We start from the raw sequence: 16,757 nt of genomic DNA on the forward strand, positions 1-16,757 counted from the left end.
TAATGCCCAGAAATTAATTTTTCTTTTCTTTTAACCTGATTGGGTCATAAGACACTCTGAATTTATACATTTTCGACACAAGTACATAGTTGTACTTGTGCATGACAAGAAGAGACGACAAAGACACATTTCCCAGTTGCGATCCTTTTGTTCGTCTGCACAATTTTCATAATTGCTTTGCTCAAATGGAACTCCAGGCACCTGACCAGCAGCGCTGTTCGGCTGCTGTCGCTTCCCTGCTCTCCCCCACGCTGCATTCAGATTCTGCTAGTGAATCTTTGAGAAAAACAAGACTTTCCCTCAACGTTTATTTCATTGCATTATCGTTTGAGCATACAATTGAATACGTTTACAGATATTAATGGTATCCAACGTGCATCCCCGACTATGCAGTTAACTGCACAGTAGTGTCTGTTGGTTGAGTTGGCTCTAGTTTGGTTGGTGTGTCTTTGTGTAAAAACAATAATTAACCTAATTTCTATTTCAATCGGATTTCTATTTACTCCAGAGGACTACAGAGATCAGAAAAAGCTGACCTTGAATACTTTTGATAAAAAACTCCAGATTACTTGTATGGTTCCAGTCCATTACCTGTTTGCTTCTCTCCTCATCTCTGTGCTCACAGAGATGAGGAGGATATGCAATATCTTAAAACTGCAATTCCCAATAAAGCTTTTTCAAATTCTTCGGATTTTGAAAGATGAAAGTATGAAATTGTGACTGACACGAGGCCCGTAAAGACAACATGTTGACCAACAGTCACTTTCAAGCCATTTCCAAACCACGGCTCGCACTGCCAAAGTCCTGAGTTTATGACGGCGACACCGTGTTAACAAATTACAGACGGGTTCATGCCTTTTTTTTGTGAGTGGGTTCGTGTTTCTGGTTGTGTTGTGCTTATTGTTTAATTAGCCTTGGAATAATTTGTCTGTAAATTCACTGATGGGATCCAACGTCATGTTTGAATTTAGTGTTTGGCAATTATGCAGGCACCAGTGAGACTAATTTAAATGAGAAGTTTAAAAAAAAAGAAAAAAAAGAAGTCCCCTGGGATACCTGATGGTCATAGGAGGCTGTGGATGAGTTAATGTGCACTATGTTAAGTTAAACAGGACAAGCTCAAAGGACCATCAATGTGCACAGTTGTTAACTAACACAAAAGACATAAGCACATGTAGGAGCCCAAACCCTGATACATGGCGGTCTGTGCCGGTCATGGGTGGGGCCAACGGGAGGGCAACCCTTAGAATTTAAGTTGCCATCCCCAAGTGCCACCCCCACTAGAATGGAATGTGACAGGTTGTTGGGCTTGTAGTAGCAAACTTCTTCCCAAAAACTAACATCTTACAGAGTTTTGATTTGGCCAAAGTATCAACGTTTAATTTCATGCGAGCATCATTACATCTATATCCATCCCTTCGATTGTAGTGGCAGCTAGTGGAACACCCAATCATTGACCAGCTGCATTCTGGCAAAAAGAATAAAGTGAATTTGATGATGAAACAGTGTGGTTCACAGGTTTCAAATGTCATTAACATCAGTTGATGGTATATTTGAATTTCAGCAGTTCAGTTTTGGCTAATTTGTGAGGCCAAAATGGTGAATCACAACATCACGTCCTTTTTGAAGAAGTGTCAGTATTGGCTGAGCTCAGCTAATATGAATATTCTCTAATGTATCCAAACATGTATCCTCCTCTTCCACGTAGTGCCTTCTCCTTTCCATGAGTGGATGGTGCCTATAGCTTGTTGTTGTTGTTGTTGTTGCTGTTGTTGTTGTTGTTGTCCTTGTTTCTCAATCTCAGAGGTCACTGAGCAACTAGACTATTGTGGAGCTGGGTAACTTTGGGGAATTAATGTGTCCAAGACCCAGGCATCCTTCTCCAACCCCTAGATGTATCCCAGGAAAGGCCAACTGCGGTGTTGGTATTATTCAAAAGTGTAATCGGAGATGCAAGCCTAAATTTGAGAGGAGCATCTCTGTGCAAACAAGACTATGCAGCCTTTTGTCTCCAGTCCAATCAAGAGAAATCCACATGAAATGGCAAACCAAAAGGCAAACCAAAAGGCATTAATCATTTCAGTGTTTACTATGTTAACAGTTGTCTAAACTACTTGCCTTCACCGACTGTTGTCTGCACTGTTGTTGGCACCTTTGTGGAATTGTAAGTACCTTTTTATTAGCAACGTGTGCTCTAATCTTACTGCTAATTTGGTTTGAAAGTGCTAATATCAGAGTATAATTTGGTTGTTTTTCATCAAATGTATGGATTATTGCTCAAAGGCAGAACACGGCGATCAGTACTTCAATGAAAACGACCTAGATGAGCGCATCAGCATTTTTTAATCAACTCGGAGCTGTTATATATATCAACTGTTATATCTGGATTTCGGTAGATGGACACTAAGAGGTCATTGTTTAGAAATGTTGAGTGGGTAAAACCAGCTGAAGATGTAAAAAAAAAAAAAGAAGGCGGCTAATCCATTGTTGTGTGGTGGAATCAAAAATGATAAAAGAACAAGTTGTTTGACATAATTTAAAGATCACTTTGATCATTGGGAAACCCTTTAGCTGTGTGTGTGTGTGTGTGTGTGTGTGTGTGTGTGTGTGTGTGTGTGTGTGTGTGTGTGTGTGTGTGTGTGTGTGTGTGTGTGTGTGTGTGTGTGTGTGTGTGTGTGTGTGTGTGTGTGTGTGTGTGTGTGTGTGTGTGTGTGTGTGTGTGTGTGTGTGTGTGTGTGTGTGTGTGTGATCTATGCAAATTTCAGAGGAAAAAATCTGATTCAAATCAAATATCAGAAAAACTTGTTCCTTTCATTTAAGCATGAGAATGAAAATGTTTTAATATTTATCGTTCCTATGATAAAACCAAACCCGTGCGTTTGGTGGTATATCGTGCTCAAATCACACTATGGATGAGGTGTACAATGCAGAGGATGCATCGCTCTGCTGCCGTGCTGACAAGCTGGCTTCCTTTATCAGGATGCATTACTCTGACGACTTATTTTGTTCAGCGTCGTGTGGCCCTGCGTCCACACATCTGCCAGCTCCAGCAGTCGCTCTGTGCCTAAAAAGACGCTACAGCTCCTGCCAGGGAAGAAGGTGAATGCAGCGACTTCTAAATTATTCACAAAAGTCAGAGGGATCTTAATTTTAATGACTTGAGACATGCGGGGGGGGAATTTGAGGGGCTCTTTTGAATCAGAGCAGGGACATGAAGAGCATCCTCTAATTTAACAGTGGATCGACTTCCGGGAGAACCCACATCTAATAAAACCAGACTGGATGATGAAACACAAACCTGCACTAACCAAGATGTGGAATCCAGAAGATATTAATATTCAGAAAAGGTCTAAGGTGATAATCATCACGTGTACAGTGACCAAAAAAATCTTTGTAGTTTGAAACCATCGAGGTATTATTTTCGTCAGCATCTCGTTCATCCTACAGGATATAACCATTTTCTATCCATCGTCGCTTTACACTGAACACCATCCATGTAAACATGTTTGTATACTTGACCAATTCGAGACGGATTCTGTTTCTCCCGCTCTCTGTTTTTCTCCAGCAGTGTGACTCATCTGATGGATGGTGATAACTTTCAACAGTCCTCTGTGACTTGCAAATCAGCACAAGTTGTTGGAAGTGAAATGAAAATTGATCCCAGAGCTTTGCCAATCCCGGTAGAAATTATAAGTAAAAAGAAAAACATCGATGTTTACTTCGCAAACGGAGACTTGTCACTGAATATTCCACTTTCTTCTTCCATTTTGAAAGAAGCCAGAGCGGTTGCCAAGTGCAGAGAAGTGTTCGCTCCGTGTTGAGAACACCCACAAAGAAAGGGTCTAAATTGGTGTCTCACAGCCCGATATCATAAATTAGCTACGAAAGAAAAATAATCTCTTTTTTTCTTTATTATCATGGGAACATCGTGGGAGTTCTTTGGAAAGCAACACTCACATTGTGTTGCAGGGCCCTAATAGACAGACCTCAAGTCAATGATTGTGGCGTCACTCTACTGTATTCAACACATTGACACGCTGACGGTAAAACTAGATTTCTTGGCTTTTAAAGCATCCACTGGACTTCTTCGCAGGGATTCATTGCCCTTTGGTGACAAATGAATCTATTATGTTCTTCGAGAGCTTCGCCGATGGTCCTAGGTGGTTTGAACAACTGCGGTGATTAATGGCAACATGAATTTTGCAGACACCCTCTACTGGCTTCAAATAGCAACTGCTACTGCCTGGAATTATTCAAGTCACAACTCTTTCTTTCTTTTCTGCCCCCAGTGTCAATTTTGTCTTTTCCTTTTTTCCTCACATTTCCTCTATCTAACACTGACCACCCAGATCTAACACTTTCCATGTGTCTGTCATTATGTCTGCGGTGCAGGAAATGTTAGGTCAGCTGCACCAACACATTACATCACAGCCAAGCCTCTCTGCATTTAGACAGAGCTGTGTATTACTGTGATCAAAGAAATAATTTGACCATATAGAGCAACTGTATGATCTTACAATGACTTAAAACTATCGCATAAATGTGAAACTGAGTGGCCCAGCGCGGACAGATGATGAATAGAATATTATCCATAATCAATACAAGGGGATAGTGGTCGCATATCAGGAGCTGTATCTTGCTATTTCCACCAGAAGGACTCACTGGAAACCTAGACGTTTTCAAATCTATGAATGCATTTCAACAGAGCATAATGTCACTTTAACAAACATAAAATGAGACCAATGTTCTTTGCAGTGGATTAAGTTGCCTCTCGTGCCCGACAGAAATGAAATGTAACCAGGCGCTGCCAAGAAAGCAGCGAAAACAGATCTAAAAATGGTTGGCTTTGATGTCAACCGATTGTGATTCCATTAAATGGGAAGGACAAGGTTTGGTCGGACAAGTTATGGTACTTTAATCTTTGAATGAAATGTCAGTACATGCCCTAATTTTGAGTTTTTCAAAGTCACGCTGCTTTTATTTTTTTAAATCTCAACCAATTATTATCTCAAAAAAATTGGCATTAAAAACAAGTCAGCCTCAAAAGGAGGGCCTTCTTTTTTCAAATATAGCTCTAATGCAATATTTTTTTCCTATATGACAAGTTTTAAACTGTTACACATTAATCCAGATGGAAAGACGCAGGCCAGGAATATTCCTGTATGTTGCTGTCCTGGAGTACATTCCACTTCTTTGACATTTCCGAGACACAGAGCTTTTTCTTAGCTTTTAACGGAAACCAAAACACTGCTACTGGCTTGCTAAAGACTTACTTCTGAACCCCTCTTTGCAGTTTTATCATGCTACCCCTCTTAAGGTTGTCCTGCTGAGGCAGACACATGCTGGCAACACCCTCCTGAAGCTTTAATGCAGAGTAGATTCAGTGCAGAAACATGACACAATGATCTGAAGAACTAGACGAGAGACCCACAAAAGATCAAACTATTCGGGGAGAGTAATAATGGTAAAAATAGCATCTGATTAAATAATGGAGGACATTGAGAAATCAAATAAATTATATATGGTCATAGCCTGAATTGCAGTACATAATTGATGCACGAGGTCGTACATTATGCACCGACTGTCAACATGTGAAATGTGTTTGAAAAAAGAATACAAGTGTGACTCGCAAACCACTTAAGGGCAAAGAGGAAGGAGATGCCCGAGGGACGATGTCGGTGTCGTGGCTGGACTCGCATGAAACATATATTTCTCACCTTTTCTTTTTTTTAATCCGAAACACAATTTAACTGTCAGAGAAAGTGTTAGGACGCCTTTAGGATCCCAGCTCCCAAAGAGCGAAAGAGATTAGAATGTCAAAGCACACATTACAAATGCCTCATGAAACTACCAGAAACCGCATAGAAGGACTCTGGATAGTGGCGGTAAGGTCATCACGGCTATGACTTGTGCTTTCATAGTGAAACAAAAGCAAGTGGCTCTGCACCAAATTATTGCAGTGGCACTCTGTCAGGCATCCAGGTTGCATGCTATAGATGCAACTTTTTGCTGTATTATTAATTATAACACATGATCTGTTCCCTTTTTCCACATGTTTCTGAACACCACACCGCAGTGCAAGCAGGGAGGATATACTGCCTCTGGAGAAAATTGAATTTCTTAACAGCAGCTGAGATGAAAGCGCAAAAATTAGTCCCCAACATCTGATGAAAAACTCCCTGGCTGCATCTTGTTTTATAATATTCTCAGGTCAAAATTTATCACGAGGAACATATCACCCATCTGTTTTAGTTTTATTGTTATTTGCATGCTATTTATTGAACGTACATTTAAAAAAAATAAAAACCACAGTGGAACTCAGCCTTTTTATTAAAGCTATAAGCCTGGATCATGTCACGGTTGATTTCAAAACAGCTTCAAGGCAATGTTTCGCAAAAGAAAACAAATAGATCACAGCTTTGGCTTCTCGGAGCCTTGTGGCTTATTGCTTAAATTATGACCACAAATTTTCCCTTGGCTTTTTAATTTTAGACTGTTAATTAAGTCTACACTGATTGCTGTTCGTGAGGTATTGTTTTTCCCGACTAAGAGGTCGCACATTCTTCTAGATGAAAAGTGATTTTCTGAAACAGTAGTGAGAAGGGACACTGCTGCTTTTTAATCTTTTAGATTACATTATGACTGCATCTTATGATTATTTTCATTATTTACCAATCTCTTTAAAAAGCCAGAAAGTAATCAAAAGGTCCGGACCAGATACCTTTGTGATGCCATTAAATTAACATTTTCATATTCCTTTTTTTTCAATTTGTACTTTTACTGGCAGAAAACTTTTTACATACTTAATACAACTATTATAGTTTGCAGGAACAAATCCTCAGAAGCTGCACCAGTAAATTTTTGACATTCTTACTTGGAGCATGGCTCTAATTTTCCACTTAAGGGCCATTAAAAGTTTTTATAACATCCTTCATGGGTCATACAAATATCACACCAACCTCAAAATGTGGTGGCTTGAACTCTTTTTCTGTGGCGAGGCATCTGATGTCAGATGGTAGTGAAGACGATGCTATTCAGAATCGGTTAAAACCAAAACAACTTGTTGAAACAAATCCTCACATTTGGTGCAGGTGCCATGGCTTACAGTGACAGCCAAGCTACAGTAATCCCACATATTTATGTGGCATTTGAGGCATTTCTTGTAATGTCCTTCAGTGCTGATTTTTTTTCAGTATCTTGTCGTGCCATATCAGTCATCAACAGTTCTTTGAGACAAACCGACACTTTGGCTTTGTTTCACTTTGTCTGGTGCAACAGCTCTTCAGCAACAAAGCTCCTCTGGAATTCTCCTTCTGAAAAAGGTTTCAGCGTCTTAGCTCCTGGCACGCTTTCAGCAATACTTGCCCACATTAACATTGCTTGTGTCAGAATGTGTCTTGCGAAAGCTGCTTGGAGGCCAAACAAACTCCACCAAAGAGCATCAACTTTATCCAAGAGTGTTTGCCCTCGCAGACTATCTGATTTAGCTGTATGTTTCCAGCGGTAATGACTCTTGAAATTTACCTTTTTCCTTCACAGGCTCTCTGTTCACGTCAACACAACATAATTGCACGTTTGTTTTATTGAAAAAGCTCAACATTCAGCACCTGCTTTTCTTTTCTTCACAGTCGCCATATCGCTCGTCAGCCAGGGTGACTTGTGGTTTGTCCTCCTGATCGTCACCTGACAGGCATTGAGCCAGGAGGGATCACGCTGAAAGACATGCTAGTCCAGTCTTTATGTTATTTTCTTTTATAACAGAAAAAAAAATGAATTGCTGTCATGAGATGTTTTAACTTTTTTTTGGTATTTGAGAATTGCCTCGTGGGCTGTATACGGTATACGGCCCGGGGGCTGGACGTTCCCCACGACTGACTTTAACAATTATTCTCAGAATAGTCTGAATTAATGCAGATTGAGTTTATTACAACTTGATCAATTGTATAAAAAATTAAAAATAAATTCCCCCGAGTAAGTGGGGCTTGAATTAGGATTTTTATATTATAAAAAAATCTTATATTGTATGATACTGAACATGTGCACATTACTGTTGCACATATCGATGTGGATTGGAATCGTTATTAGTTACTGCAAACTTTATTTGCTCATTTACATTCTTGGTGATGTCTCATTGGTCTGTGGGAAATTTGTCTCTACATGTAAGAGCTGATTTTTTTGCAGTCTGCATGATTGATTAGATGGTAAATGGACTGTACTTGTGTGGCGCTCGTCCAGTCTTATTGACCACTCAAAGTGATATTACAGTGACCATGGGGGAATCAGGGATCGAACCACCAACCTTCTGGTTTGTGGACGACCTCTGAGCCACAGCCACCCACAATTAGGGTCACACAGGTTAAAGTGAAAAGTACTTTTGTTCTGGTTACACGCAGTAAGACTACAGTCGAGTGCGACGACGACGGTGTTGTGCAGAGTGAACGGAGGTAGTGCAGCCTGGAGGTTCGTGCGAGGATGCTCACGGGGCTGTGGGGGCTGTGAAAAGGTAGGCATTTTGGAGAGGAAGCAGATGGCTCACATTAAAAGCAAAGGGCCCTCGTGACTGTCCTCAATGGCCCTGCAGAGAATGGCGTAATTAAATGAGAAATTTAATCAGATTCCTCAAATTAAATGTCCAGCTGGATGGTTCTGCGGGAGACACCACTGACTACACATTCACCTGGGGGAGTGTCACCAGTGGATGCACGGTTCTCCAATCAGCACCCACTCTCACAGGACGCTATTCCAGGTGATGATTACTGCTGAAGTATTCCATTCACAGTTCTGCCAGCAGGAGGCAAAGGGACATCAGCGTGTGGCCACAGGAGGGTCATTTTAATAATGGGGCCTGGGGAGGAAGCAGCAGAACAGCACTGGGAGTGGAATCTGTGGATTGAACAGGGACATTCATTTTTTTACATTTTTTTGTTACAAGGCTTGTAGATATCCTGCTCCTTTGCTGGAGAACATTCCATTCCGGTCCGGCAGTGTTTCATCATGTCTGGTGCAACATGTTTGACGCAACATTCAGAAGAGGCGCAGCGGCATCCAGTCCGGACCCCGGCAGTCTGACGCGAGTCCATTGTAATCAGAGACAAACTACAGGCACCAGCCTGCGGGTGTGCGTCCCCAGTCATGTTGCATTCAGCAAAGAAATCAAATAAATAAATAAATCTAGGACCCGCCTCCCCTTCCCCTCCGCGCCCCCCCCCCCCCCCCCCCCCCCCCCGCCCCCTCGCGCGCAGCCCGTCCGGTCGGATGGGACCACCAGCAGCAGCAGCAGCCTGATATCCGCGCATGCATGACCGCTAGTCTACTTCCTGGATGGAAGAGTGGGACGTTTCCCCAGCTTTTTTTTCTTTCTTTCTTCCTTTCTTTGCTTCTCTCGCCTCCCCGACGCACCGCGCATCGGCCCCCGGGGCCACGCTGACGCCGCGGACACTCACTTAATAACGATCACGTTTTAATCGATGAGACGCGACCACTTTCTCCCGCGCTGTGTAGTTACCGGCAGCGATTGATCGCCGATTGACCCCCACCGCACCCCCCCCCCCCCCTCCTCCTCCCTCCCCCCTCCTCTTCCTCTTCCTCCTCCCCCCTCCTCCTCCTCCTCGTCCAGCGCCGCCACACTTGGGGAATGTCGCCCTCTGGAAGCCCGCTCCAGGCTCGGTGGAGTCCGACCGCAGACGGCGAAGTGTTCCCGCGCGGCCGCGCTGTGCGCGACGTCCTGTTCCTCGCGGCCGGAGAGAAGAACCGCCTCGTCTCGGACTGGAGGCGAATTCATTAATCTCTCTCTCTCTCTCTCTCTCTTTTTCTTCTTTTCTTTTCCCCCCTCTCTCCACAAAGTGAAGCTGTGACTCGTCTGACCGACACTTCGATGCTCTGCCTTCGTGGCTGCTTGTTGCCAACTTCGCCCCGCCGCGCTTCTCCGGTTGTGATTTCTGTTTCACTCGTCTTGTTTTTCGGTTTTCTGTAGAAGAAGAGACAGGACTGTAAAAAAACAACAACAAAAAAACAAAAAGAACCTAAAAAAACCAACTTTGTGGCCCGCCGCCTCCTTGTTGCTCTCGATGAGCGGTCTACAACATGCGGAGGACACGGGAACCGAGTTACTGGTGGATTTTACCCCTGATGGTTCTGACCCTGCCCGAGCACGACGACTGTCATCCCGGTGAGTGTCGTCGCACCAACACACGGGAGCAGCTCCGTCGTCCGCTCGGCCCCGAGCTCCGCCGAGCTCCGTCGTCCGCTCGGCCCCGAGCTCCGCCGAGCTCCACCGAGCTCCGCCGAGCCGCGGCCGCTGCGTCGTGTCGCTCGTGCGTAACCAAGAAAGGGGGACGCTTCCACTTTTTGTTTGTTTGCGGATGTTGGGGGGGAGATATGTATCTTTTATTTTTCAGAGGGCGACGTTTACAGCCTGAGTTCCTGTAGTAACGGTTCACAGGGCCGAGTCGAGCCGAGCCTCCGTGATTTAATGTGCACGTTATCGATCGGCGACGTCAGGACAAACATTTAGTGCCCCCCTTTTTAAGGTCCGACGACTCCCGGTTTGACCCCGGTGCTTTTCACACGCTGGCCACCTCCTCACTCGTTCAACACGGAGCGCACACACACACACACACACACACACACACACACACACACACACAGGGTGTGTGGTTAAGAATGATCCTCTGTAATGTTTCACTCATAGTCTCCTGTGGGTTGATTTGTTCGCCCCCCCCCCCCCCCTCTCATCAGTTCCGTTCTGCCTGCTGTTGTGTTCCTGGTGTTTGTGTCCGGTGGTGTCCCGAGTTCTCCTCCCGTGGCTGTGGTCTCGATCTGGTGTGTGGAGGTGTAATCTGTGTCTGCTCGCTGTCGTATGCTTAGGTAGGAGGGTAGGAAGGAGGGATGATGACGATGATGATGATGATGATGAAGGCGACAGTCGGCGCTGCTGGCTCTCAGATGGACGTGCCGGTATGAGGGGCGATTAATGCCACTCGAGCACAAACTCTGTAGTCCTGGAACATCCCGCACCAATGGAGTTGAAATTGTGAGGAAAGAAGATCAATTGTATCTTATTATTGTAGTTTATATGGCCGCAGCTGTCATTTTTCATCATTACGTTGTCGAAATCTTTGTGTCTATAAAATCCATAAAGTGCCCCCAAAAAGTTGAAAATTGTAATGATTAAATCGAAAAGCCAGGGACCCTCAAACCGAAGAAAGGCTGCATCCTTTTTAATTATTGGTTAATCTACTGAGTATTTTCTCAATTAATAAATAGTTTTTTTTTTCCATTGACAATGCCAAAAATTGTGAAAATATTCACCTAGAGCCCAAAGTGACCTCTTCAGATGGCTTTGTGTTATCGCGTCTGACCAACAGTCAAAAACGCAAAGATTAAAGTCAGTGTATTATCTAACGCTTAAAACCCCCCACACCAAATCATCCTATAGGTGAGAACATAATGCCAGAGAATTTTTGTCATTTGTGCTTAAAATTAGACTAGACATCAACACTGCTGCCAAATAATGTTTCTGATGACGACTCATTTACTAATTGGCTAGTTGTTGCAGTTCTGCTATTGGACACCAAGTTTTCAATTGACCAGTTAACCAGTTCAATATAATTGTGGCACATTTTGCTGAATTACTATAAAAGTATTTAGCATTTCTCTTTATGTATTATTGAGCATTAACTCTGACCAATATACTAATGGAGATTAACTAATACCAGTCTTTAGCTCACTGATTATTAGTCAGGCACTGTTATGGTGCAGTTCGAAGAATTTGAATAAGGGGCTAAATAGCTTCCTACTATTTTATCTTTATTGAGATATTACTAGTATCCAATGTTGTTAACTTGCCAATGTTGTGCCAACTGGAGAGTCTGTATTGTAGTAAGTGTGCGTCTCATATGTGCTTGAGGTCTTCGCTCCTCTGTGGCACCAGTCGCCCCCCATACTGAAGTAGCAGTGATGTAACAGGAGAATGGTTCCTCTGAGTCACCCCCCTCTGCCCCCAAATCCCCCAGTTCCATGCTTCCACGTCCTCAGTTTGCAGGTTTTTGACTTGTAGTCTTACACGCCACTGACACAGCTGAGTTTTCTCGTATGGTTTGTCACACCAGACCACTGACACATGGCGGAGAGGCGATGCAGACAGACTGGCAGACCAGCGAGTAGGTGGTGGAAGACAAGTCCAATTTAACTACTTCTACACGGCTCACTTAACTGTGTTCGTCTACCGCTTTCGACTGGATGACCTAAATCTTCATGATATGAATTTGGAGTTTGCATAGTGGACAGTATCAATTGATTGCCATTTATATGGTAATAAGTTGATTAAAAAGAAGGCAGGGGGTTATTTTTCTTTTTTAGATAAACGCATAAAGAATTTAAAGGTGCAGCTGTTCATGAAAATGTCCTAATTTCATGATATCAAACAGAACGTAATGTTTAAAGGCAATTGTAAATGATCTGCTGTATGTAGAAAAACACTCCTGCATGTTTTCTTTCACACACATTCAAGGTTTGTTGCCCCTATATTCACTATTATTAGGGTGGCTTTAAAAAAATCTATAGGCCGTTCATCTGGAGTTGTGTTATTCCTGAAATCGTAGCCCAGACGTATGTATGCAGTCTTTTTTGCAACTGTGCAGTCATCATCGGGAACATAGCTTGGCACTAAGATAAAAAATCCTCCTCATTTTATCACATAAGCATTTAGGAAAATATGGAAATTATATAAATTTATATAAATTTGGCACTTGACAAAAAGGCAAAAGGCCTGATGTCTCATGATACAGAGCTGGGGAATAATTGTCAGCATAGAAAATAGGAAAGTGAACACAATTTTTGCAATTTGAATATTAAACTTTTTGACAAATGCAAAGGACATTTGTTGCTTGTATGGAATATATTGTAGCAATGTCCATTTTTAAATGACACCATCATCACCATCATCCATATATATATATTTTACCCTCAAAAGTGTCCTTAATACTATTAATGAGGTCCTGATCTACTCCTGTGCCAGCAGGATGCCAGCTGTCTGGACATCACTGATGTTGGCAACTGCCTCATTATCATCAAGGTCCTCTCCGTCCTCCCCGGATAATTGGCTCAGGATGTACAGTACTGACACACCGTGTAAAAATGAACTTTAGCCTGGTTATAAAATAGCATCGGTAACATATGCTCAGTCGCGGATCATGGATGGGCTCGTCACACTGTTATCTGTTGTCTCTCCACCAGCTGCCTGTGCCACCCACTAAACGGTCCGATGGGGAAACGGCGCTGCAACTGTAATCACTTTTCAGTCATGTGCAGATAATTCAGTAGATCCTTTTGCTCGTGCTACTCATCCTTTGCTTAATGTTGTCAAATTAAATGACCATCTTATCTATCCGTCTAATGCGAATGGATAAACTTTAAAAAGCTAGATTGGATTTTTTTAAATTGTTAACTTTGTTTGGATGATGCCAGTTTTGACACATACGGTAGTTGGGCTTTGGAGAACGGTTGTGTGTTGTGCATCTTCTGTTACGGTGATTAAGTAGTGGAACACTGTTGTGGTTTGGGAAAGCAACATTTTAAACTCATCTGCTGTGGAAAGAGAGCTTGATTTGATGGAAAGTGGCTTGTGAAATTAGTTTTGTCCTATTTTTTCAAAGTTTAAGGAAAATTACACTTGAAGAATAATTAAATATGTTGCTTTTCCAGATATCAATGTCTCAAAACATTTAGACCCATGTTATATAATTTGTTGAGCTGCGTTAACACGTCCTTGTCCTGGAACTCATTCACTAGCACCACATTCTGCTATTGTTGGCCCTTTTGTGAATTGCACTAAAACCAGAGGTGGGATGCGTATTGTGTCGCCCACATGCTCACACGTGCGTCCATGGGTAATGTGCACAGTAGAGGATCACACTACGACCACAGGGTACCTGTAACGGCTGCTAGGAGTTAGGGATAGACGAAGCACAATCTTCAGCAGAGCAACAAACGCATAAAGAGAAGAAGTATATATATATATATGTGTGTGTGTTTTCTACCACCTATACCCCGCTAATAAAACGTCAAAATTATAATGTATTTGCATCATGTTACATCTGTAACCATTAGTTAAACATTGTGGGCTAAAGCTGCCCTCGTGCCCGCTGGACACGGCTGCCTCAATTAAATTTTTTTTTGCACCACAGCTCTGTCACGTTTTTGAATATCATTTCAGAAGCCGTCTCTTCTTCAGTCACCAAACTTCCGGTTTTGTTTGGAGTGGCTCTGCAGACGTATTTGCTTTACAAGTTTACTGAAGGCAGATTTGGCAGCTCATTTATGACCAGTGTGGATAACAGACGCTGTCTGTTCTCTACTCGTTCTCCTGTGCTACAGCGTGTCCTCTTATCTTTCTTTATTTATTTATTTTGTCTGTATATCCTGAATAGTTCATATTTGCAGAAGGTAAACCAAAGTGGCCCTTGTCCGGCTTTAGTTATTGAAGAATAACCATTATAAATCACATTAATTTCAAATATAATTTTTTTAAGCAGATTCACAAGTAAATTTCACGCCTCAGAGATGTGAACCGCTCTGGCAAAATATATATTTTGAAGTGTAATATTTCAGGAGCTACATAGGTGCTCAGCATTATGCGAACAATGCTTTATTTTATATGATAATTGCAGTAATTTGACGTTAATTGTGATTAAAGTGTTTATTTGTTTAGCTTATGCTAATCAAGGCAATTGTTCATCACTTCCTTACTTGGCGTGTATGGTTGAGCTCATTCGGTCTTTTCAGCGGAGATACTCCAAGCTGGTCACAGTAGCATTTTAATCATTTCGAATTACTCCCAGCCACTTCAATCGAAATCAGTTCATTTGTCTGAGCAACATACAACTCAAAACACGCACGCACGCACGCACGCACGCAAACTGGATTTGACCAGGCTGATTTGAAACATGCAGTTGGGGAAACATGCTGTTGGGGAAACCAGTGTACTTATTTCCTGTACTTCATGACAATGGTGATTAATGTCCAGGCAATAAGGCACTGTCACTGAAGGACATACACTGCTGCGCTCAAGGACTTGGCCATATCAATAAATGTCCTGTGTCCTTCAGTCGCCTCGTCCTCTTTGCCCTCAAACAGCGGCGCCGCGATGTGATACTGTGTCAGCTTTACTTACAGCTGAACTGTCAGTCAACGCTGCCCTGTGGAGAGCCGAGACAATGGAACCTTCAGGCTCCCTTTTCCTGCATTGTGTTATTGTGGGTCAACAGAGCATGCGTTTGCTTTGTGCTCATTGTTTTTTCTTTTCTTTTTCTTTTTTCTTCTTCTGTGGGCTACATTCAAGATTGTCTTTTTTCTTAGGGGGAAAAAAAAAGCCCCGACAACTTCAAAAAGTAGGCTACCCTGTCCGCGAAGCTCATTTACCCTGTCGTGAATTATGGCGACAATCACCGAAGATATAGGATTAGCCTGTGCGTGTTTTATCAAGCTCAAGGTGCTCTGCAGAATGCCAAATAAGCTTGCTGCATGAGTCAAGTAGTGTTTGATGAATTGATTTTTAACCTTTGCATACATTATAATCCTGTTGTCTTGAGCAGCTGTAGAAAGTGGGGAGTGTACCCGTGTGTCCCAGTATGTGGGAGCAAACAACCATGAATATAGGTCACTTTTACTTCAAATTGCAGCCACTGCACTGTATATTAAACTCTACAGTGGTAGCAGCTGTGTAGAGTTGTTGTCCCTGTCAGGAGCGACACGTGTTTTGTTCAAATGGAACAGTAACACAATGATTAAATAAAACTTGAATCGATGCCAAGTAAACCTGACAGCGCCTTAGATCCTTGGCACTGGCTGTTGTTCAGCACATTTTGCTGAAGAACACCGGAGGGTATTGGTTTCATTCAACTGGATGCTCAGCTGTGTGTTTTCAGTGGGCTGCTTTTAACCATGCTGATATTTCCTCCAATATCCCTTTTATTGTTTAGCATCACTATCTCGGTTATTGGATTATTGAGGTCGATGTCAGCATTCGAGAGATAAAAGAAAATCTGATATAAGAATATATTGGCCGATAGTTGTAGTGTAGACAGACAGACATTTTTAATTATGGTGCCTTGAATTTGGTTTAAGGATTTTGATTGAGATATTTAGTTAGTGGAACATAGGCCTGGACGATATGGAAAAAATCACATCACGATAATTTGTTTCATATTGATCAATGTGTATATATATCACGATTTAAATCAAATCACTCTGCTGGGTGCGTCAACCTAACTTGACGTTCGGCACGGCGCTATTCTCATCATCTTGGCTGTTTTTGTTGTCCGTCAAAACATGGATGGAACGTGTTCTATCGGAGTTATATCGACCGTATCTTATATATCTATCAAGGAAAAGTTATTTCGCGATTAATTATCTTTATCGTTTTATCGCCCAGCCCTAGTGGGACACAACAAAATAATGAATTTTAAGTGCTCACAAAGTAACAACAGTACACCGACTCTGTCTTGTTTCATATTGGCCGACATATACAACGCATGATACGGAATATCTCTGGTAAGCTGTGTTGGCTGGGTTATTCATCAACTTACATATAAAGTGTTTGCAAAGACGATTAGGACTGTTGAGGCAGCGGACAAATTATTGCACCTCATTGCCATATATTATAACACACTTCAACCTTTTGAAAAGATTGACTGTAGGAAGTCTGAACAGGTCCTTTGCCGAAAAATGTTCTTAGAATTAGACTTGGGGACGGCTAA

General features: G+C 42.4%; 1 protein-coding gene across 1 annotated transcript in view; it reads left to right on the forward strand.

Annotated features, from left to right (window-relative positions):
- Positions 1-9,960: 9,960 nt before the first annotated feature.
- Positions 9,961-16,757, forward strand: part of ca16b (carbonic anhydrase XVI b) — a 94,623-nt gene continuing 87,826 nt past the window's right edge. The window contains exon 1 of the mRNA XM_035631555.2: positions 9,961-10,168. Within this exon, the coding sequence (XP_035487448.1) occupies positions 10,084-10,168 (85 nt within the window). The 5' untranslated portion in view covers positions 9,961-10,083. The remainder of the gene's footprint in view (positions 10,169-16,757) is intronic.

This window comes from Scophthalmus maximus, chromosome 6, assembly GCF_022379125.1.
Source record: "Scophthalmus maximus strain ysfricsl-2021 chromosome 6, ASM2237912v1, whole genome shotgun sequence".
In the NCBI taxonomy this organism is placed as follows: Eukaryota; Metazoa; Chordata; class Actinopteri; order Pleuronectiformes; family Scophthalmidae; genus Scophthalmus; species Scophthalmus maximus.